General features: G+C 38.9%; 1 protein-coding gene and 1 long non-coding RNA gene across 7 annotated transcripts in view; one reads left to right on the top strand and one right to left on the bottom strand.

Moving 5' to 3' along the window:
* Positions 1–24,133, top strand: part of VPS13B (vacuolar protein sorting 13 homolog B) — a 922,277-nt gene that overhangs the window by 760,944 nt on the left and 137,200 nt on the right. For all 6 annotated transcript variants that reach the window (XM_073330465.2, XM_073330462.2, XM_073330464.2 and 3 more), the window contains exon 36: positions 17,489–17,896. In XM_073330465.2, coding sequence (XP_073186566.2) covers positions 17,489–17,896 — 408 coding nt within the window. The remainder of the gene's footprint in view (positions 1–17,488; positions 17,897–24,133) is intronic.
* On the bottom strand, positions 1,696–20,280 carry LOC140906466 (uncharacterized). The gene is made up of 3 exons (XR_012157118.1): positions 20,189–20,280; positions 17,237–17,288; positions 1,696–2,326 (listed from the first exon to the last, which is right to left on the bottom strand). It is a non-coding gene; the product is annotated as an uncharacterized LOC140906466 (long non-coding RNA).

The raw sequence follows: 24,133 nt of genomic DNA, 5'->3' as shown, positions 1-24,133 counted from the left end.
CAAGACTCATTCCAACACGTAGTTGGAAGGGGTGCTGGAACAATTTTTATAGTGGGGGCGCTAAGAGCCATTGACCAGACTGTGAACCCTGTATATAATGGAAACCACTTCAAGCCAGGGGATGCGACAGCACCCCCAGTCACCCTAGTTTCAGCACCTATGATGATTGGGCACCTGAGAAGTAGCTGAACCCACCAGGAGGGAGAAGAATGGCTTCTTAGTGGTCCTATGGTAAGCAGTCAGGCGGCCAGACACAGTTAGCCTGTGATTATCTGCCAAGGGCAAGAACGTCAGCAGTCATCTTCAGAGAGCCTCAGCAAGGCCACCTAGGAACACATGATATTGGTGGCAGCAGGGGAAACCAATATATCATTAATGAATTGAATAAATACTCTGCTAAAAATTCAGTCAGAAGGAGTAGTACGTAGATTGCACCATTCTGTCAATGACTTAGTGATTTATTATGAGCATTTGTCAAATACTATAAGACTCATGTTCTTACTATATTACTACTATAAATATTTTAAGGACTTTATGTTCATTTTATGTATTTATTTTACAATCAATTGATGTATAGACAAGTGCAATAGATGATAGCCATTGAAGACAGCTGATCTGCTTTTCAGCACATTTGTCAAAGTTATGCAAATACAGTCAGAAACCTGGATATAACTATTGCAATGACAGCGGAATATACTTGTGTACATGTATCAAAGGTTCAATGTTTTTTAGTAAGTAAAACATTTTTCCTAAGAAAAATATTTTTGGAAAGGTGAGTTTGAAACATCAGCTCTACTAGTCCAAACACGTATATAACTTATGATGCAGTATAGCAGTTAGAAAACAGTCTGTAAATTGTTCCCAAAATTTGCTATCTCTAGATGAAACTTTAGTTATTGTAAACAGTTTGTCAGCTAAAGTAGATAAGTAGATGTTGTTCCATAGAAAAATTTTATTTTTTCACCATGCAGGAAGCCAGGTTGTCACTCTATATTAACTTAGAGATAAAAAAAACTACAGCTAGTAGCTAGACTTGGAAACCACCAATTAAATGGGAATAACAGGATACATTAATACACTTCTTGCCAAATGAGTGGATTATTTTGTACATTTTTGGCAACTAACGAAAAATGATATTTCTTCCAGATTTTAGGTAATAGGATCCTATGAGAAATAAGCATATATCACTGAGCCAGTGGGAACAGAACTCAACTTTACCCCCAAAAAACAATTCTTTCCTTTTCTACAGTAACTAATTATCTAAAAAAAATTTTTTTAATTCCTGCTAGATCAACACGCACAACCATTATTATAGTAAATCTAATACTGGACTATTTAATTCTTCACATGTAGGATTACATTAGATACAGTTGAACCGATGATTATTTCTGGGCAATTATCTTCTTAGACAAAGAATAAAGATGACCATGTTGTTTTATTACTAAATGACTTGCTATCCCTACCCTTTAAGTCTTACTTTAGAACAAAAATCCCACATAATTTTGCTGTATGTAATATATTACAAAAGGTTTCAAAAATTTATTAAATATAACTTATATTATTATTTGCCTTAAAAGTACAATTGTAAGCAAAACACAAATTTTTCTGTGCCAAAATCCTCTTTCCCTAACATTTTCTTGGAAAGATGATAGTTTAAGTATGAAATTATTAAGCTTTTTGATTTTTTGCCATTTGGAATAATTTTCTGTAGAACATTTTATCCAGTCAAATTAAGAAATAGGATGTAGTCCCTCTGCTGAATGATAAAACAGAGTTCAAGATTTTTCTTTTGAGTTTGCCTGTCTATTTGTCTTTCCGTTCCATTGCTTGTATGTTGTGATGAATATTTTGCCTCTAGTTATACATTAAAAAAAACCAAAACCCAAGCCTCACTTCAAAAAAAAAATTCTACCTCAAAAGGCAACAATTGTACCCATTAGCAAGGTCAGTGATTTGGAGAAACCTGGTAAATAGCAGCTACCAGAAATCCACTAGAATAGTATCTCTAGCAGGTGATAGATTAGTTGGAACAAATTGGAACCATTGCACTTCAGCAATCCTGGTTTCTTTCAAACTGTTTTTAAAATGTCGTCATTTTAATACACAATCTCAACCCTGTAGAACAGTCCACAGCAGGTTAATTTGAATCGTATGATGTGTCACTGCCCTCAACTGACATGAGCTCCGTTCCATGTGTGAAGCCATAATAAATCCATTCCCAACCGAAGCAAATTCCCTGTGAGAAGGTGAACTAATCCAGGCCTCACACTGGCATGTTAGCCCTCTGTAATTGAAAGCAGGGCCACCTGTTCCCAGCACAGTTAGCCTATAGAGAGAAAATTAGCATTAGATCAGATACTTAATATATTGAAAAATCATTCATACTTCTTGCAAGTTCAGCTGTGGGATGCTTAACATGACATCATATATAAACTTAGGAATGTGCCCACTTGATCCCATTTTAACAGTTTTGTTAACCATGGTGTTTGTTAACTTTGAAATGAGAATTTTTTGATTTAATGAGAGCAGACACGTGAGAAGGGGAACTGGCCAGGGTGCAGACTTTTCTAATTAACTCAGGGTCATTTGCAAAAACATTTGAGCTCTCTGGTATTTTTTTCATTGTTCTTTTACAAACAAGTTTTGAACCACTGACACTGTAGTCATGAAATGACATTTATTTGATTAAGAGGACAAACAGAAATATGCCAAATATAGTAGTGTGCGCATGTTATTTTTTATTGACAGAGTTATTTTTATTAAAAATCACAATTCAAGGATTCAGTGAGGTGTGAAGATAATGCAGATAAAATGTTCAAAAGTGGCTTAGGTACTTAGCAGCCTAAGACCCACTGACTTTAAATGAAACATAGCCTTCTAGATGCCTATGTCACTATTGAAAATGGGACTCAGGCTCTTAAGTCAGGTAGATGGTTTTGAAAATGTTACTCTATATCTTTTCCATCATTTTGACGTGTCTTCCGTGCTTTTAAAGTCTACTTTTACCTTTTGCTGATTCTTTATTTCTTTTCTTAGGATTCTTTTATTTCTTAAAATGCTACAGCGGTGCAGCTGCACCTCTGCAGCTGCGCTGCTGTAGTGCTTCAGTGAAGACACGGCCTATGCCAATGGGAAGGTCTCCTATTGGCGTAGGTGCGCTACCTGCCCGAGAAGTGGTAGGTAGGTCAATGGGAGAATTCTGCTATTGACCTAGTGCTGTCTACACCAGGGGTTAGGTCAGTTTAACTGCATCACTCAGGGATGTGGATTTTTCACAGTGTAGACCAGGCCTCTGAATTACAGGCTCTAGGATCCTTTCCAGGCTCTTCCCCAGATTTGCTGGGTAACCTTAAGCAAATTACTAAACCTCTTTGTGCCTCAATTTCCGCATCTGTAAAAAGGGAATATTAATACTTAATTACTGTTCGCCTTCATGATGATGCCTCCACAGACATCAACTGTAGTTATTTGCCTAGTCACATAGCACCTGAAACATTTTTGAAAAGTAGTTGGCAGCTAGAGGCATGTACAATTCAGTATCAATATTCCATAGATCATCTATGCAGCCCCTGGAGTCCCTGCAACACATGAACTACAGGCAGAAGAGAGAGGAGAGAGAGACCAGGAATGTAGGCTTTTGTAGTGCTAATTAAGAGTATATGGTTCCCTGAAGTCACAATCCACATTATTGGTTCTGCTCTTGATTCTTCAGTCCCAGCAACAAGTAAGGGGGTGTTTCCTGATACTGGTGCTAGTACTGGCTAGTGTCAGGTTGGAGAAGGAAGGATTCTGAGCCTGGGGATGGATTTTCTAAGTTTAGAGCGGTGTGTGTGCACACACAGTAGGTGTTCAGAATTAAGGGGGATGGTTCTGAGCTACCAAGGCTAAGTAAGAAGAGAAGGGGTTTTCCGCTTTGGGGACAGGTGTGTGTGGGAGGGTGTTTCTGTGCAGTTGGGTTGGAAGGAAGTGGGGAAATTCTGAACCGGGAGTGGAATGGGTTGAGTTGCAGGGTTAACGCAGGAGGGAATAAATTGGTTTTGTCACGGTGATAAGAAGCAGATGTTAGGATAGAGCTAGACCGGAGGGGGTGAGGTATTGGGGCTGGGAAGGAGCAGTGAATGGACGACAGGGAGAATAAATACTGTTTTCTCCTACCTTCATCTTTTCTGTCATGTGTCCCAATTTTTAAGTTATTTCTCTAAAAGGGGGAAGAGAGAAAAGGGTGTCCCCTTCTCCTCACAAATCTCTCCCCAAAAGGCTTTCCTGTGACACTCCTGAACACAGTTTTCCACTTTGTAAATATGATTGACTTGCAGAGAAGCGGAGGATGGGGGGAAGGTACTTACTCCCTACAGCCCCATCCATTATTTTGAACACCACACTGCCATTAGGCTGATCCATCTTAAAATAATTAGGCTGACGATGCATTTCTCTTGCCTTGGAATATCCTTGTTTCAGATAGGCATAAAAATGCTTTTTGAGCCTCAGGAAAAGGCTCTTAATGCCTATGACGGCTACAAGGTCCTCTCAGAAAGGGCCCAAAATGACCATAAGACACTGCTTCACAGCATGCTCCTGCATTAAGTCCTGGGAGACCTTTTCCTAAAGAACTCCTGCGAAGCATGAAAAAACTCCTTAGGTGTTTGGCTTCCAAGTCTTCCATAGATGCCAAAGCCTGAATCAAAATTGGAGATTAAAAGAGGAGTCATTCTCTTGTAAAGGCATCCGCTGATGAACCATCTAAACATTTTGACTGGCTAAAGATCTGAGTTCTATGTGGCGGAGGCATGTTCAAGGGTGACACATGATTAAACAAAATGTAGTGCTCCAGATGCCAGATTTGACCAGACCCCGTGTGATTGGCTTTTCTAGATCTTAGGAGCCCCTAGAAAGGGAGGACTTCCTGGGATCCAGGCTGATCAGGTATATCAGGGCTCATATGAAATATATATAGCCAGAGCATCAGGGAGCCAAAATGCCCTTTGAAGGCTCTGGTGAAATCTGAAATAAAATCCTAAACCTAAGCATTATTTTTTTTTCTGTTTCGTTGTTTGCTTGTCTCCTCTCCCTTCATGTTTATTTCAGTGGATCTCCATGGAGAATTCCTCACTTCTTCCCCTCTTTTCTCCGTTCTTCTTTCCATTCTCTCTCATCTTCTTACATTTTCCCCTCATGTTCCTTTATCTTCATAGTGGGGCTTCTCCGTTGGTGATTGGAGGCAGAGTAAACCTTTTGTTCTGGCTGGAGTATAGACCACCCATATTTCCCTCCACCCAAAGCAATAGCTACAGATATCTGTTTATGACCGAGCTTTTTCAGGCATCTTAACTAAAACATTTTCCTTACCCAGTTTTTTTTGGGAATATTGGATTTGTTAAAGAAAATCTGCAAATGTTTGGAACTTTGGGATTGAGGTTTTCTGATGTATTTTCCTGTCCCATCATCAGGATGGCAGACAAGGAGAAGAAAGGAAAACCAAGGCCAAGAGATGCATTGTGTGCTCATGTATATCCTGACACAGAGGGCCTGGCTTGTTTATTCTTATCACGTGGTCCACTCACTGCAGGTGGTGGCTCCTCCTGGCCTCTCTGGGGATTACCTCTTTCCAGGTCTGAGGCCCTTTTCTGCTGCTCGCTGCACGCCCTGCTGGCACTCTCTCTCTCGGTCTCTGTGACTCTAGGTGCTCCTTCTTTGTGACTTGGCCCTTCTGCCAGGTCACGATACATATTTCCCTTTCCAGGGTATCAAAGTCTTCTCACTCACTGTCCCTATGGTGCCACTTCCTCAGTGTCTGGTAGAGGAACTCGGGCCCACCCCTTACTCTGGGTTCCAGCTCAGGGACCCTCTAGTCAGCAGCCCAAATCTGTTCCATCCTTGATGTTTACTGCCTGTTCCCTGAGCCTGTCCTTACCTTCTGGCTCTCCCTCCTTCACTTGCCAGCCCCATAGCTCCCTTCTCCCAGGAAGCAATTGTAGGTTACTTGCTTCTACAGCTTCAAACACACCTCCCTTGTCGCAGAGAATGACCGCAGACTGCTACCTTGCAGACTCTTCTCTATGGCCAACTTCCCATTTTATAAACCCAGTCCAGCTCGTTCCTCCTCAATTGGGCTCCCTCATTATTTGCCCCAATCCCAGTCAGGGGGTTACTTAAGCCACCCGATTCCCCTTAGTTGTGGACTGTCTGTGGCCCCCTTCTTAGTCTACATTAACCCCTTCAGGGCAAGTGTGGGGTGAACACCCCATCACAGTCCTGTCGGAATACCCAGTGACAGTAAGATTCCAGACATGTATGGAGTGCTGGTGCCCCCCATAATGACTATGGGGAAGATTCCACATTGCAGCCAGTGCATGGGGCAAAGGCCATGCTGAGATGGCTGAGCAGGCACCAGTACTGCTCTCCCATCCCTTTTCAAGCAGGATCCAAAGCAGGAGGGAGCAGCAGAGGCAACTTGAAAGCAGACTGTGGAGAAAATATCTGTATTAGTTCAGAGTCTTAGCAACACCTCCTATGCAGTTGTTTCTAACTATAGTAGCTTCTCGGACAACCTCAGTCATGCTGCCATTTCCCCTCTAAAACCAGCCCTGCCCCAGATTCCAGTACAGCTGCAACAGGAAGTGACTATGTGTGTTCTCACCACTCCCCCAAATGCCCACTAACCAGTTAATATGAGTGCCACCAGAAGTAGTGCCATGACTGCTTGTCTCCCTGGGGAAGCAAGCAGCTTATGTCTCCACAAACAAGGAACTATACTACCCCTGCTGTCTGGGGAAACCATGCTCCTCCTGTGCCTCCTATCCTGCCTAGGTTTCCCTTGACAGTAGTCAGGATGGACTGTTAAAGTGACCAGGATCCAGTTCCACCATCCTCAATAAACAGGAGCCTTAGTCTGTCAATAGGACAAACAATAGGGAAAAAAATCCTGCCCATGAGTCTCATTCTGCTCCCCAGAGCCTATCCCTTCCCAACATAAAAAGTGTTAACAAAGGAAATCTGAGGATGGTAAAGACAATTCTGATTTGTATTCAGAGTGGCTCTTTAGTAATGAGGAAATGTCTGAATTGCAAGCCTTGAATCTTCTCAAAATAAAGGTGAAGAAAAGACTAGTCATTGCACTGCTCACATTTGTCACTGGTCCAGCATCATAAGAGTCTCTAATAAAAGAAATCCAAAAGCTAGAAGAGGCTTCATAAATTGTCATTAGCTCCCCATTCCCAATTTGGATCAAGGTAAGAAAGACAAAGAAACCCAAGGCAAATATTTCCCCCTCCTGCTTCTTTTAAGATTATGTTAAGGAAAGTGTTACATATGGTTCAGGTGTGAACTGCACCTGTGAACTCTCTCTGTCCGTGGGCAGTTCTTTCAAGTGACAGGCCAACACCTGGGGATTTTAACTGCCCAGATATCTGTTGGAAAAGTAATATGGCAAAACACAAAATATCCAGTAAGTTCTTGGAATGTATTGGTAACAACTTTTTGTTTTGGGAAATAACCAGGAGGACAGCCATATTAGACTTTATTCTGATCAACAGGGAGGAATTGGTTGCAAATCTGAAGGTTGAGGACAATCTGTGTGAAAGTGATTGTGAAATGATAAATTTCATGATTCTATTAAAAGGAAGGAGTGAAAGCAGCAGAATAAAGGCAATGGACTTCAAAAAAGCAGATTTTAACAAACTCAGAGAACAGGTAGGTAAGGTCCCATGGACAGAAAATCTAAGGGAAAGATTGCTCAGGCACAACAGCAAACTGTCCTGATGCAAAGGAAAGATAGGAAAAATAGTAAGAGGCCAATTTGGCTGCATTAGGAGCTCTTTAATGACCTGAAAATCAAAAAAGAATCCTATTAAAAAAATGGAAACATGGACAAATTGCTATGGTTGAATTCAAAAGACTAGACAAACATGTAAGGCAACATCAGAAAGGTAAGGCACCAAATGAGCAAGGAACATAAAAGACAAGGTGAAGAGGTTCTGGGAATACATTAGGAGTAGGAGAAAGATGAAGGAAAGTGCAGGGGGCTCTACTTAGCGTGAAAGGAGAGCTAATAAGGGATAACATCTAGAAGACTGATGTGTTTAATGCCTATTTTGCTTCAGTCTTCATTTAGAAGGTAAATTGTGACCAGATACTTAACACAAAGGAGGAGGGGGAGAATGCAAGACAAAATAGGGAAAGAATAGGTTATTTAAAATATTTAGATAAGTTAGATCTATTCAAGTGAGCAGGGCCCCATGGAGTTCACACTAGGGTACTTAAGGAACTAGCTGAAACAATCTCAAAACCATTAGCAATTATCTTTGAGAACTCAGAGAAGGTAAGTGAGATCTCAGAGACCTGGAGAAGGGAAAACAGAATGTCTGTCTTTAAAGGAAAGAACAAAGAGGACCCAGGAAATTATACACCTGGAAAGATATTGGAACAAATTATTAAACAGTCAGTTTGTTAGCACCTAGAGGAAAATAGAGTTATAAGTAATCATCAACATGGATTTCACAAGAACAAATCATGCTAAATCAACCTAATTTCCTTCTTTGACAGGTTTACTACCCTATTGAATAGTATGGGAAATGGAGGTGTACTATATCTTGATTTTAGTAAGGCTTTTGACACAATCCCACCTGACATTGTCATAAACCAAACTAGGGATACGTGCTCTATGAAATTATGATAAATCGGCAAAACTGGTTCTAAAACTATATTCAAAGAGTAGTTATCAACGGTTCGCTGTCAAACTGGGAGGGTGTATCTAGTGGGGTCGTGCAGGGGTCTGTCCTGGGTTTGGTACTGTTCAATATTTTCATTAATGACTTGAATATTGGAGTGAAGAGTGTGCTTATAAAATGTGTGGGTGACACCAATATGGGAGGGGTTGCTAGGACTTTGGAGGACTGAATTAGAATTCAAAATGACTTTGATAAATTGGAGGATTAGTCTGAAATCAAAATAATGATGTTCAATAAAGACAAGTGCCAAATCCTACACTTACAAAGGAAAACTCAAATGCGGAGATACAAAATATAACTGGATGGACAATAATACTGCTGAAAAAGATTTGAGGATTATAGTGGATTACAAATTGCATATGAATGAACAATGTGATGCAGTTGCAAAAAAGGCTAATATCATTGTGCGGCGTATTAACACGAGTGTTGTATGTAAGACATAGGAGTTAATTGTCTCACTCTTCTTGGTACTAGTGAGGCCTCAGCTATAGTACTGTGTCCAGTTCCTGATGCCTCACTTTAGGAAAATATGGACAAATTGGAGAGAGTCCTGTGGAGAGCAACAAAAACGATGAAAGGTTTAGAAAACCTCACCTATGAGGAAAGGTTAAAATGAGAAAAGACAACTGAAGGGGGATCTGATAGCAGTATTCAAATATGTAAAAGGCTGTTACTAAGAGGATGGTGATCAATTGTGCTTACTGAAGGTAGGATAACAAGTCATCTGCTTAATCTGCAGCAAGGGAGATTTAAGTTCAATATTAGGAAAAGCTTTCTAACTATAAGATAGTGAAGTATTGGACTGGGCCTCCAAGGGAGGTTGTGGAATCCCTGTCACTGGAGGTTTTTAAGGACAGGTTAGACAAACGTACCTTTCAGGAATGGTGTAGGTATATTTGGTCCTGCCTCAACACAGGGGCTGGACTAGATGACCTATCAAGGTCTCTTCCAGCTCTACATTGCTTTGATTTTATAAGAGACTAAGGCCATGTCTACACTAACAAGCTTACAGCGGCACAACTGTATCAATACAGCTGTGCTGGTGTAAGAGTGCTCATGTAGCCTCATTATGCGATGGGAGAGAGCTCTCCTGTCAACATAATAAAAGCAGCTCAGTGACTGGCAGTAGCCATGTCAGTGGGAGAACATCTCCCACCAAAATAGCGATGTGCACATGAGCGCTTATGCCGGCACAACTTACGTCTCGCGGTGGGGAACACCCCTGAGCAACAAAAGTTTTGCCAGCATAAGTGCTCGTGTAGGCATGTTCTAAAGCAGTTGTCTAGAAACAGACAGTTTGTGCCCACCAGTCTTCTAAGTTCTGAAGAAGACTATTAATCAGGAAGAGGATATGTAATAGATTGATCTGGATTTTCCTCCCATGCCCAGACTACAGTTCTGCAATATCTAGCATCCCCAAATCCACAGCATGATTTGGGGGAACCCCATCCAAAGGAGGCAGTCCACATGAGAGGGCTTCTGCAGAGATGTGCGATTTTATAGAACTGATCCAGTGCCCTGAAAGAAAGATGTTTGACATCTCCAAAATTAAAGAATTCAGGAAGGACAAACAACTCATCTCGTATCTACTTCACATTTGGCCATAAAACCTCTCCTATCAAATGACTGATCCTGTGGAATCTACTCAATATTCTTTGTGGTTCTTGAAAGGAACCAAGATGTGCAAGCCATCTTGGATCTTGAATTGCTCAATGTGTTCACCTGGAAATCTAAATGCATTATGTAGACTTTAAATAGAATCCCTACTCCTTCTGAATTTTCTGTCATTGATAGATGCATGACCCCCTGTTATTATGGTATGTCAACATAAGTATATATGCTTCTGAAACTACAGGAGACGCTTTCAGTACAGGACCCTGCCTTTCAGTCCGTCACCCTCACAGAGTGTCTTTAACAATAGGCTTCCTAGAATGGGAACCAACCTCTACCCATTGCTCATCAGATCACCCTCAAGAAAGAAAAGGGGCCCAGTTATGGCAGCAGCTGTAGAAATATGGCTTTATGGAAAACAAAGAAAAAGACACATTTTTCAAATACAAAGACTACAACTTCTGGTGGGTCACGTTAGACACAATTGAGGAAAGTGTCTTCATTTTGAAAGAGAAACTGAGGAAGATTACAAAATAATTCATCTAATGTTAGAAACCCCACTAAGATTTCTAATGCAGCTAGCTAGAAGTTATGCTGGTATCATGTGGAACCAAACACTTCCCACAATCTAACCCTCCATCAGATAACTATTTCTTAGAAGAGTTAAGGTGCTTCTCCAGTCCTAATAGTTGAAAGCTCTATTCCAGACAGACATCCGTTTTCTTTATAGTAGGATTAAATCTTGTGGTTATGAAGAAGTTTAGTATTTTACAGCTCTGAAAGGTGGTGTTCTGCAAAATACTCAGAAGAGATAGTCCTGTGTCCCAGCTGGGTAAAAGGGCTGGTCTTCCGCCAATCCTCTGGGAGAGAGGGAAATATCCATTTAAAATCATGGGATACTCTGAGTCTAAGAAAATAAATTCCCAGCAAAGAACACATTTTCCTTTCTCCTTCCCTCTCACTACTGCTCTTTGAAAAGATCCTATACTTATGAGATCTATGACTTTTTTACACCCATATTTTTCATTTTGCCTTCTCATGAGGTTTCTTTTCTGATTCACCAAATTAAATATATAGAGCCGAGCACACTGTAGGCCCTATATAAATTAATAGAAAGAATGACCTATTATATTTTCAATTCTGGCACTTCTCAGGATCAAGCCCATTGACTTCAACAGGAGCTTACGGTACTTAGCACCTTGCAGGATGAGGCACTTTTTTCCTATTTGAAGTATAGGGAAACAATGTAGTACATCAGATATAACTGTGGCAAATGTAGACTTTGTAATGGCAAAACCTATCTGTCAGATACCTAGGCATTACAAGTTAAAGTATATTGCCGTCATCTCCACAGTAATTGGTAAGGATAATACAACATGTATAAATATTAATATTTTCAGAACTGAAGTATGTAAGTCATATATTTTCAATTTTAAGATATATTTATATTTCATATCTACCAAAAGCAAATAGTCATGGTTCTGTCACTTTCCCAGCATTTCAAACAGTCATCCAGTAACTAACTTAGCCATGGATTCTAGGTTAGGCTCTATTGGAAATGGCACAACCTACTGCTGAGAAAACTGACCAAAAAAATCAAACTTTGAAATGCTAAGCAGGAGAAAAAAGATGCTCAAATAAACTGGTTAGTCTCTAAGGTGCCACAAGTACTCCTTTTCTTTTTGTGAATACAGATTAACATGGCTGTTACTCTGAAACCTAAGCAGAAGAAGAAATACAATATTGCCTGGTATTATTTTAACAGACTGGTCCATGTATGTGTAGAATTTTTCATTCCACTCACTGGGGTTGACCAACACAACTCATTCATGGCTCTGCCACTTTTGAATTACACAGTCACCCCTAATTCATGGTATAAAAAGACATCAACACAGAGCATCCGTAAATATTTCATAGAGAGAAAAAATAGTCACAGTGCTGTAAGTCTGTACCTATTTTTGGTACACCTTTAATAATGAAATGACAAAGGAAGAAATTGTTTCAGACAGAATTTTCAGAGTGCTGGTTATACATTTTCTTTTATAGACGTTATGATTTTGTTAAAACAGGCCATATTGAATCCATTGGGTTTTTTGTAATATATTTCAAAATACATAATAAATGTAAGTAATATGATGACTAATGGGTCAAGTGAAGTTGGAACATTTTAAATGAGAAAATAGCTGGAAATAATTTTCAGGAAACTATTCCAGTTGATTTTTGGTCCCCCACAAGGTATACGTTAACATAAACTCCATAGAATCGCCTCTGGGATCCGAATTCCCTCTCTGATTTCATTATTGCAATGTGATTCTTTTCCTTTCACTGTTAAGTCATCTCCTGGTGTGGTGGGAGCATATAATAAGTGTAATTTATTTATGTTTGTCTAATCTCCTTTTAACTCAATAGTCATTTCATCATTCTGTTTCCTAGTAGCTGTTCAGAAAGTTGTGAAGGGTAATTAGAAACTAATAACTGACAGAACTGGATTCACTTGGTAATCTAAAGATATGTGGCAAGGGAATGGAGAGAGAATTACAGCAAACAGGAAAGCAGAATAATTACATGCACTTTTCACTGGAAGAAAATATTTTTCCATGAGATCCTCTAATACAGTTTATTCATATGTAGTTATGTAATTTGGAATAGTCCACTTTATCCCAGTTTGTTAAGGATCCCTTTATTATTTATTTGCAGTGGAAGCTCCTCAGATGAGGATGGGGTGGGAATTGCCTATCCTGTTTTGAATCTCATTCCATGCTGCAGGGCAGAGAATTTGCCCTTCAGGAGACAGCTAACGTAGCTATAAGCCACCTTTGCTCCATCCTGATTCTAGTGTAATTTAGATAACTCTGAAGGACTGCCTAAATTACTGCAACCCATGTGTCCGCCTGCCTGTAGACAGCAACACTGTCCAGAATCTCTTCTGTGCTACATGCTGTGGCCCTACCCCCGCCATGCCCTTCCCACCTGTATTCCATGGCTTGTGAAGGTGTCCTCAAAAGATAGTCTGTAGCTGTCTGTCTTAGTTCTTGAACCTGGGGAATTCTTTCCCACCTGTATCCATGGTTTTTAGTGGCCCTTTTACCTGGTATGAAGGGGCCAAGTAAGGGGTTGAAAATTTCACCCATTATGATCTTTATCTGCTGCTGTAAAATGTCACCAATCTCCACTGATATATATTCTGTCCATCACTTAAACAAATTTTTCTCAGAGTGAAGGTTAATGTTCCTTTCACAGTGTTAAGGAGAAAGTATAAAACCCGGCAAACAATAAAATAATGTGGATTGCTCAGTTTTATTTTTATTTTTTATGTTTTACTTAAAATGCCAAAGAATCTTGTTGCATAATTTTGTCATTATGAGATTGTTAAAATATTTGCAATAAAGGCTGCAACGTTAAATTTTCTGCAGTTATGCTTTTGGCTGACCCACCAATTTCTGTTAAGCCTGATTCAATGTATAATAATAACCTGATATAAAATTTGCCAAGTTATCAGGCATGACAACATTTTTTACTGTGTGACACACACAGTTTCAGTGTGGAAAACAGGGAAGCCATCCACTTACCCTGGCTTGTGTTGCTCCTGTGTTTTAGTGCTAACTTTTTTTTTTAATTGCTTTTTGGATGAATTCAAGGTTTATGAAAGCAAGTGACTAATAGCACTAATTAAATACAGACATAATGAGACAGGTGCTGTGCAAGTTTCTCTGCTCAGCTCTGCAAGTGCACCTCAGTCCAATCTCTCTGACTAATCTATCCCTATATCTTTCTCTGTCTGAGAGATCCCAAGAGAGTACTACTGGGCAATTACTCATCTGTCCTTTAAGGCTCTCTCATGCAGAATACTCTAGGATTTTATCTTGTCACCTCTCCTGTGGAACATGTATATTAGGATGTATTTATTCTTGCTGTCTGCAGAAGTAGAATATATTGCTGCAGGAAAGCATCAGTAGTCAAATATGCTCTTGAAAAATAAGATGTCTTGCCTCCAGTTTAGTTTCTCTCATGCTTAACTGTGAAGCAACACCAACCAATATTTTGAATCTGGTCCTTCAGTGCAACTTCATTGATGTATAAAGATGGTCTAACAGGTATGGTTTTCCAAAACATCTAGGTGATTTAGGAAGCCAAATCCCAGTAGGACTTGGGAATTTGGGCGCTTTTGAAAATTTTACTAATAGATTTTTTACTTTTTTAAATGTTTCCTTGTTTATTTGGGATGGTGAGTCCTGGAGAAAATCAGAGAGATTTAGTCTTAGGCCCAGACTTTTAAAGGTATTGCTTTTAGGTGCTGCTGTACTCATTGTTGCAATGCCTAACTGATTTAGGAGCCTACATCTCAATTTTAAAGGGGATTTAGGATTCTAATGCCTAAATCCCTTTTAAAATTGGGATTTAGGCTCCTAAGTCTGTTAGGCATTGCAACGCTGAGTGCAGTACACCTAAATACTTTTTAAAATCTGGACCTCTGTGACTTTCCATGCCCTTCTTTCTCAGTTTATTTCAAGTTGTTACTTATTTTGTTATTTTCTGCCCATCCTTTTAGCCTATATATGGGCCTTTCTGTTATTTACCTGTCTTAGCTAGTGTAACACTTTTCAATTCAACATGGAAAGTTTCACCACAAAAGGAAAATTTTTCAGAAAGGTATTAATTAAAATGGTAAGTTTTATGATTAAAATAGTTTTTCAACAGTAACTTACAGCTAACTGCTGCCAATGAAGCATTAATAACATTTTTCCAGGAAGCCTTTATTCCAAATTCCACATTTGTTTCCTTAAAGATATAATGGAAGTCTGACCTTCCCATTAGCAAGTTTATGTCCTGTCATTGTAGGAAAATAACCCTAATTTTACTTTTAGAGACTAAGGTCCTGATTCAGGAAAACTTTTAAGCTTGTACTTAAGCCTGTTGAAATCAATGGTAAACTTAAGTGTGTGCTTGTGTGATTTTCTGAATTGTGGTGTAAGGATCTAATCTTGCTGCCCTTAACCCTTGAGGTAAAAAGTTTCATATTGCCTGAGAAGCAGAAGAGCTGAGTTCATCTGGATAAACCACAAATCTCAAATGATTTTGCCTTAAAAGAACAAGCTGGTCATTTCAAACTTGAAACTTGGCCCAACTTTGATTTAAAGGTTTATCAACCTATGTGAACCTTTCAACACACTGTCTGCAACATGAACTTGTAACAAAACCTAAAATTAGGCAGTTTTGTATTTTGTTGTGAACATTTCAGACAGCTGAGTTGCATGAATGAAAGTGATCACAAATTGTGCTCTGTAACTGAAAAGAACTGTACAGAAGGGGGGGAAAACCCCTTTTTTCCTTAAAAAGGCAACTACAATTTTTCATTCTTCATTACCGAATGAAAGCTGAACCCCAAAGCAAAAATGTACTCACAGAGACTGTGTGCAGTGGCTTCTTGTCTGGCTGACTGGATGAAAAGGGGTTGTTGCCCCTACAAGGGGCTTACTCTTCAATTAGTACAAAAGATGAGGAAGGGGGGAAATTACCTGGATGGGCAGGGAGGAACAGGAAGTAGCTGGACCAGGTATGTGTGTGGAGACACTGCCCTTCCAGATGACCTGGGGGAGAGAGCTACTTATACCCCAGGCAGTTGATGAGAAGCCCACTGTCACTGTGATCAGGCTGGCAACACCCACCCTCCCGCAGACTGATTAGGAGTAGAACTGGGTTTTCTCATGATCTGCTGTGGGCATTATGCTAGTCACCTTTTTACTTGGGGGCTGGAAAGGAATTTTTCCCTCACTGCCAGACTGCCCAAGATGGGGTGGGTTTTTTTGCTTTCCCCACAGCTGGTCTGGGACATGGTGGGGTGGCACAGAGGAAATAGGTTATGATGTCACAATGTAATAACTAAAAAATTTGGCAGATGCTCAGTGCAGGTCCTCATTATGGAAGGGATATAGTTATCGGGGGGGGGGGAATGGATTGGAAGGGGATTTAGAGGAAAGTATCTCTTAAAGGAGGTGGGGAAGTGGGTTCAGGGCTCCTAATGTCTTGTACAGTGGGAAGCCAACTCCCTCCTTTTTTCTAGCCCCCTTAATCCTTATATGAGGGGAGGGCAGCAGGGTCTCAGCAATAGATTACATGGAATCAGGTTGGGTGGGGGAGGGCTGAAAGTAAGGGGAAACAATTAAGGAAATATTGATGGCCTGCACTGTGTGGTTTGTTGTTGGGTATTCCCACATATTTTAAGTGGGTAAAGTGCTGTTTTAATTAAACCACATCCATTGCCCCCTGTCTTTCTTATAGTGTGGCCGGGACAATAAAAACTGAGTTAAACCTGGATTTCTGTGCTGAAAGCCCCAACTCACTGGCTCTGAGAAGTGTTCAGCAGCATAAAAATAAGATTTAACTAACCAAAAAATTCTGCTGCCCACCTACACAATCGTCTTGGTACTTTGCGGGAATATAACATCACAACTATTAGAAATGTCATTGCAACCCATGAAATTCATTTTATTGTGATTTCTCAAAATAATGCATTTTGAGATATTTTAATTAAACCAGGAAGTATCAATATAATTTCACAGGAAGTACCAAGAAGATTTAACAGAGCGGGGAAATATTTATAAAAGGTTACATTATTTCTGTCCTGACTGTTTCCCCAAAGCAGAGATTGAGCATAACTAATTTTTTAGGTTTGCTTTACTGTTCACATTTAAGCACAAAATACATTTAAAACAGTATGATATAACCACTGAGTAGAAAACCAAAAAAGTATACACATTATCCATCAATTTAAGTGTGGTGAAAATTTCCACTGTCAGCTTTAGAGTTTATATACAGTACCACTAGAGTTGCTTGACAAAAACTCAAGGGAACGAGGAATATATATTTTCAGTATGATGCACACAGATTTATGTATTTACCCTCCTACACACTGGAGTTTGTCTATGTCTTTTCATAAGGCTGTGATGATCCCTGAACAGAAACAAGAAAATAAGATTGTGTTAAATTTCTTCCATTCAAACAGTGATCACTGTTTTTAGTAATTTTATTGAAATGTCAAAATCAGCCAGAGAAATAGCATTCTCCCTCCATATTTCAAATAAATGGTAATTATTTTTTCCATTAAATGAGTAATTGATAATGTTTTTGTCTCTCTCAAATCTTTTCTGCAGCTGACATAAATGTGGCTATATCAAAGCCTTTGAAAGCAAACTTGAGCTTTGTCAAACTTGATCAAATAAATCATTTCCTGAAGAAAATCATAAGGACGAATGACTATGAGACTAGCAAAGAGGCTGATTCTTCAGCCAATAGCATTCCAATCAAGGATGACATATCAGCACCCGAATGTTCCATTAGAAAGGATTCTCAACCTGCAGTAAGTGCTAATGGAGAGAAAATGACTTCAGTCCAAGAAAACTTGTGGAGAGTTGTTTCCTGTTTTCAAAAGATTTCCATTCAGACTGCTCAAATGGTTGTTTCTATGGAAACCACGCCACACCCAAATAAACCTTGCCTGTTAGTATCTTTATCAACCCTCAGTGGAAGTCTGCATGTCAAAGCTGGACATAAAACTACAGGTAAGAGCTTTTAAAAATGAAAGATGCTACTTATTTGTATAAGTGTCATTATATTCCCCATTTTACAGCTTGGTAAAGTGAGATATAGAGATTTGTGTTGTTGCTCCAGGTAACACAGTGGTTAGTAGCAGAATCAATTACCATAATTCTCTACTCTGAGGTAGGAGTTGGGGTTTGATGTGGAGCTCAGTTAACTGGTTGCAGTTCCCTGATTCGGGGCTGTCTGACCTGGAACAAGTTATGGCTACACAGGGGCATCCCTAATTTATGCTGCTAGCATAAGGTTCCCTATGATAGTAGAGCTCCATTCTGCCCATCTCCCTCCCTCTCTGTCCCGTCCTCCTCACCTCTCCCCTGGTCCCTTTAGCCCAGAGTGTGGGGAAGGCTGACACAGGAGTTAGCAGTGCCATCTCCACCAGCTTTCTACTGGCAGAGTGTTCTCCTGGAATTCTCCATTAGCTTTCTCCCATCACTTTAAGGCCACTTTGCACAGCTTACATAGCACAAAGTGGCTTTAGTGGATTGGAGAATCTAGATTTCCAAGAATCCTGATTTCCAATCTTTTACTGTAACCAGTAGACCACCAAAAAAAGTCAACCTTCCCCCCAAAACCCTCCCCAAACCCACTCAAACTCTGTAAATTTTAGAACTACGATTTTATAAAGTAGTTCACCAGTATTAGAGAAACCAAGCCTGCCCTCTCCTATATTCTTTTTCATATTGTGTAGTAATTAGAACTGGGGACTGGAATTCAGGATTACTGAGTACTATTTCTGGCTTTGCCTTGGACTTACTGTGTGGCCTTGAACCAATAAGCTAACCTGTCTTTGCCTCAGTTTCTCCATTAGTAAATGTAGGGAATAGTTTCAGTACTTCCTGTACTTGTCAGGGATGTTATATGGTTTAATGGTATTTGTAAAATGTTTGAGGGCCTGGGATAAATTACAAAGTACTGTAAATATTAATTGCTACTGTTTTATTATTAATTTTTCATAATTCTGGGTTGAATTCTGACTACATGGATACTGTAAGAAATGCTGCTAATGTGTATGCATACAAGAGAGACAAATTAGAACTTCCACACAGTAGATACTAGAGACCAGATTTTTAAAGGTATTTAGGTACCTAAAGATGCAGATAGACTTGTGGTGGGATTTTCAAAAGTACCTAGGCACCTAACTCACTGAAATCAATAGAATCAATGGGAATTAGGCACACAGACACTCTCAGTCAGAAAATGAAATTTCCAGTTGTGACTACTGCTGTCACTGCTGTGAGACTTAGGGTACGTCTACACTACCGCTTATGTCACTCAGGGGTGTGGAAAAACCACCCCACTGAGTGACGCAAGTTACAGCAACCTAAGCGCTGGCCACACCGGCACTATGTCAGTGGGAGACACTCTCCCGCCAACATAGCTTCCTCCTCTCAAAGAGGTGGAGTAATTATGCTGACAGGTGAGCTCTCTTCCATTGGCAGAGAGTGTCTGCATCAGACACTCTACAGCAGCACAGCTGCTCCGATGTAGCACTTCTAGTGTAGACTGGCCCAAAAATGTAAGGAATTTCACACCCTAAGTAGAATTAGCAGAATGCAAAACATAAATAGATTCCCCTTTACGTTTAAGGATTTTTGCACCACTTTATAAACTGTATTGGTTAGTCTATTAGTAAAACTAATAAGATGGTGCATTTACATGATCTGGAAGTTAGCCAGACCTAGCCAGCTGGCAGTGTAGCTTAAGAGATAAAGAAAATGGTTTGTAGCTGAGAAGTATGAGTTCTAGGCCAAACTAGGTGATTTATTTCTTTTTCATCAGAAATATTCCCGCTCAGGCCAATAAACTTCAGTGCTTTTTTATTGTTTTAAAAGTTAAAAATGAAAAATTCAAGGTTCATAGAACATGAAAGGCTATGAAAGTGCTAGAGGCTGAAATTCTTGATTTATCCACAAATAAATTGCAGTACAGACAGAAAGAGTAAATGTATTCCCACGCTTTTCCAATTGTATCTCAATCCTCGCATGGAAAGAGCAGCAACTGAGTAGAGTAAAGGGCATTTTTAATATCCTTTACATAGTTTTAGCCTTTTGTGTGTTCTAATCCTCTTTCTTTCCATCACTTCCCTTCTTTCATACTCATACTTTATCCCTCCGATGGTACATTATGGTGTTCACATAAGCTTCTATATATCAAAGCCAAGCCTGGACTGTCACTGTACTTTAAAGCAATTTGGCAAACTCAGCAGTGTATATCACTTTCCCCTGAGTTTTCATCCTCCCAGAAGGACTTACCTTGACTTGCACATTAAGCCTCAGAAACGTTCTGCTACAAAGTTGTATTTCTTAATCTTTCAGGCAGTTCCAGGAGACAGATTATGTTTGGGTTTTTTTGAATGCTGTAAACTACACTCAAGTCTCTAGTATGTTTTTATTCTGGCAAGCACTTTTAAATAAAGCGACAGCAGTGCCAAATCTAATCAAAATGGAAGCTAATCATTTACTATGAATAACTTCCCTAGCTAGACAATAAAGAGAGATCAACAGACTCTCTTCACATTTCTCCTATTAAAGTTAGCGTATCTTTCTGTTTTATAAGAAGAAAAACACATCACGTTCACATGAGCTTTTGAATTCCAACACAGCAATGTGGGAAATTGTTTTTAAGTTTCAGTAACTGAAAAACACATTTCCAAAGAACTGTATTCAAAACCGCCTTATTTAAAACATTTAAAGGTAACTTTATGAAATAAGATAAAATATTGTGATGGGGCTTGAATTATATTTTTGTCTCAAAGATCTTCACAAGACACAAGAATACTGCAGTTACTAGCAAGAATTGTTTTATTAAGTGTAAAAAATATCATGCAAGTTAGCTGAATGGAAAAGTGCAGTAGCTGTGTCTATCAGATTTTTGAGAACGAGGACTATTTAAAATATGTCAGTTCTTGAATTTTCTTTTTAAAAAGTTTTATAGATTTACCTTTTGAGTTGAACAGGGTTAATGTCAGATATTTTATAGTATGAAACTAATACGCAAATACTTTACTGTGTCTTTGATTTTATAGTCATATAAGTATTGTGACCATCTGTAGCAGCTGCATTTTACGAATTATTTACTGAACCAAACTGAGCACAGTGACAAAAGTAGTCATCTCAGATGTACTGTTAAAACAGGGAAAGAAAAAGGAGCATTGCTTGCCTTTTATACAGTATGGCCATCTGTTGTACAGATGTTATTATATAGAATGACTTCAGATTCAATAATTGTAGAAAATTTTCATTAAAACCTCAACAATTTGCACTTGTTTACTTGAATCTGCATAACTCTGCAGTGAGACAACACAACACACTTGGTGTTTCTTTGGTTCTCACTAGCTTTCTCTTTGATCCTTTTTGATGTGCTGACTTTAATAAACATAGTTAAAAAAACTGTTCAAAAACATCATGGAAAAAACTACAAAGGAACAATTATTTCAGTAGAAACTACTCTAATCCCTTACTTACGCAAGCTATTTTTAGTGAAAAATGTTTTTTACACATTTTATGTGACAGTGTTTTATAAACAGTGTAAATGGCCCCATTTCCAGATGAGTTTTAATTTAAGAGATGAAGTTGGTTTGTAATGCTAAGAATTATTTAGAAAAACACACACGGGAGTGCGTTGTCAGCTTGTTTCCTCCCTTATGAGGGGAGGGAGGGAACAAAAGCTTATGACCTTGTATAATGACTGAAGTTGTTTTTATTTTGTTTTATTTTGTTTTTAAATTAACAAAGAAACTTGCCATATGTAATTTGTGAAAACTATTCCACCCTCCTTCCCGGACATTTAAAGTTTGTACCACTTTAACCATGCAAACTCAAAACCTTCTAATTTTTTTCTTTTTTCCTCCTCTTATTGAAGAAGAAAATTGAAAAATACAATGGCTAATCGGTTGAATTATTTTTTTCACTTTTTGACGGGATAAATTGCAGTAGTGATTGTACACATCACAACTGTGGATATTTTAGGCCTAATTATAAAACCTCCATTCCACTTAGCCTGTTGCAATATTATACAACCCCAAACCCCATTAGTGTTTCAAGGGACTTCATTTTTATGGACACTCTGCAGGTTCTAATACAACAGTGACTTATAATCACATGATTCCAATTTCTGCTAGAATACTTATACTCTCCTCTGTACTTATAGCAAAGTCCTGAGTGATTTTAGTAATGTAATATTATAATAGAATGTGATGTACTGTATTGCAGAAAACTCTGTGACTAAGGTTATCATTAACAGTAGTTTTAATTTTAGTTTAGTAAAGACAACAGTTATAACTTTGTGACTTATTCAAGGACAGTAGTTTAAATGTGAAGGTAAATTAATAATTTAATTGTAACCAATGTATGTCGTTTAAAGACAGAAGTTAACATTTGGTTCCAGTTTTAGCTGGGTAAATTTGGAGCCACATCTTGAAATAGTGAATGCTGTGAGTTTGCTTAGGTAACTTTCAGGTACTTTATTTGTATTGTTGACCAGGAAGCCCAAATTCACAAGCAATCTGAGGAATTAAATGGACCTGAGCCTGTGAGGTGCTGGCCATCTCTTACATGGTGTCTTGCACCCTTCATGTCTCACTGTAGTCAGTAGCACTTGACGGTGCTCAGCACCTCACACAAAGTACAGAGCTTATTGTTGTGTAGTGCCTCATGTCATTAAAACCTGGATAATTCACAGAGGTTCACCAATGAATTCTAGAAAGCAGGGTGCAAATATCCTACACATGTGCCCCATTAGCTAATTTAGATTGATTTTGAAATTGGAGCTAACCTCCTGGAAGAGAGGTTGGGAACATACTGTCTCCAGAGTGAAAAAGAAGAAAACTGTAGACTCTCTCTGGACCAGTTTCCTGTTCCAGGAGGGCACAAGAGAGAAGACTCTCTGCTCGATGCCTGGGATGTTGGGATTTCACGCCACGAAAAATCCAGTGAATTGTTTTCTTGGTAAAAGAGTAACAGTTTAAATAATTTTCACTGCCCTTCCTCTATTTTGCAGATATAATTATCTTAGCGTGCAAATAAAAGGCAAAAAAACCCATTCAATTTCTTATGTGAAAATTGCATGTATTTCCACTAGTTACAGATTAAAAATGTAATGGATTTAAGATTTTTTTAATAAATATAAAAAATAAAATGTAGATATTAATTGGTATAAAGCAGATACAAAACTTTTCATTTCACAGTTAACTGGGCCTCTTGAGAAAACTTTGCTAAGGCGTTGTCATAGCCTTTGGATGCTGCAGATATGCAAGTTAGCCTAAGGGGAAATAAAACATTAAATTAGATATGACTACCTAAAATAATATGCAGCAGTAACAAGCCATTTACAACACCCAGAAGACCTTTGTTACTTTTAGAAAGAAATATAAACTCTTTCCAACATTTGAACAATAGGAAATGAATTCTTTGTCAGTAAAAGCCAGAGGACAAACTAAATATTTAAATGGCCACTGAGGATTGAAGTGGAAGTGCAGCTTGTAGACAGCTATACAAATCACTAACAAACCTTAATGAATATTGGGTGTGGGCATCAGGGTCCTGTCAGTTTTGACACTATGTCCCAAGTAGCTTAAACCCAACACTCAAGAAAAGGTGGAGACCTCAGCAGGTCTCTAACATCTGGGATTTTATTTGTCATTATGGCATACCCTGCAAGCGCAAAAGAAAGAGTAAAAGGGGATTATCCTGACAATGAAATGAGTTATTGAATCTTGTGATAATGAAAAGCAGAAGAATTCTAATTCTTTTCTATAGTCCCTGAGGTGGAGGTGCGTTTATCGTTCTGCAGAAGTAAAATGTAGGAGGGAAGAACAGATGGCCTAAAATCCATGAAACAAGACACCACCTAATCCCAGGACTGAGTACCACTATTAATCCTGGTCATATTCCCTACTGCTACTTTATAACAGGGTTCTGAGTTGCTACTGATGAACTGGCATGTCTGTTTTTTTAAAAAAATTGCAAACTAACTGCAGGTTGCTGATTTAAGAAAGAAAATATGTTCTAATTGTGTGGGACCACTAATTAACATAGCTAAACCTCCAAAGAATGGATGACTTCCAAATGGAACTGAATCAAACTATTTTATGTTCGTTCAGAACAAATAGCATTGTTTTCTCAAGCTCTGTTACTACCTTCATAATGAAAGCAATCACATATACTTAATGTATGAGATGGGAATTTCATTTCTGGGTT

This window comes from Lepidochelys kempii, chromosome 2 (genome assembly GCF_965140285.1).
Source record: "Lepidochelys kempii isolate rLepKem1 chromosome 2, rLepKem1.hap1, whole genome shotgun sequence".
Taxonomy (NCBI): domain Eukaryota; kingdom Metazoa; phylum Chordata; order Testudines; family Cheloniidae; genus Lepidochelys; species Lepidochelys kempii.
The sequence above is the reverse complement of the archived record's forward strand: the minus strand, read 5'-3'. Positions and strand labels throughout refer to the sequence as shown.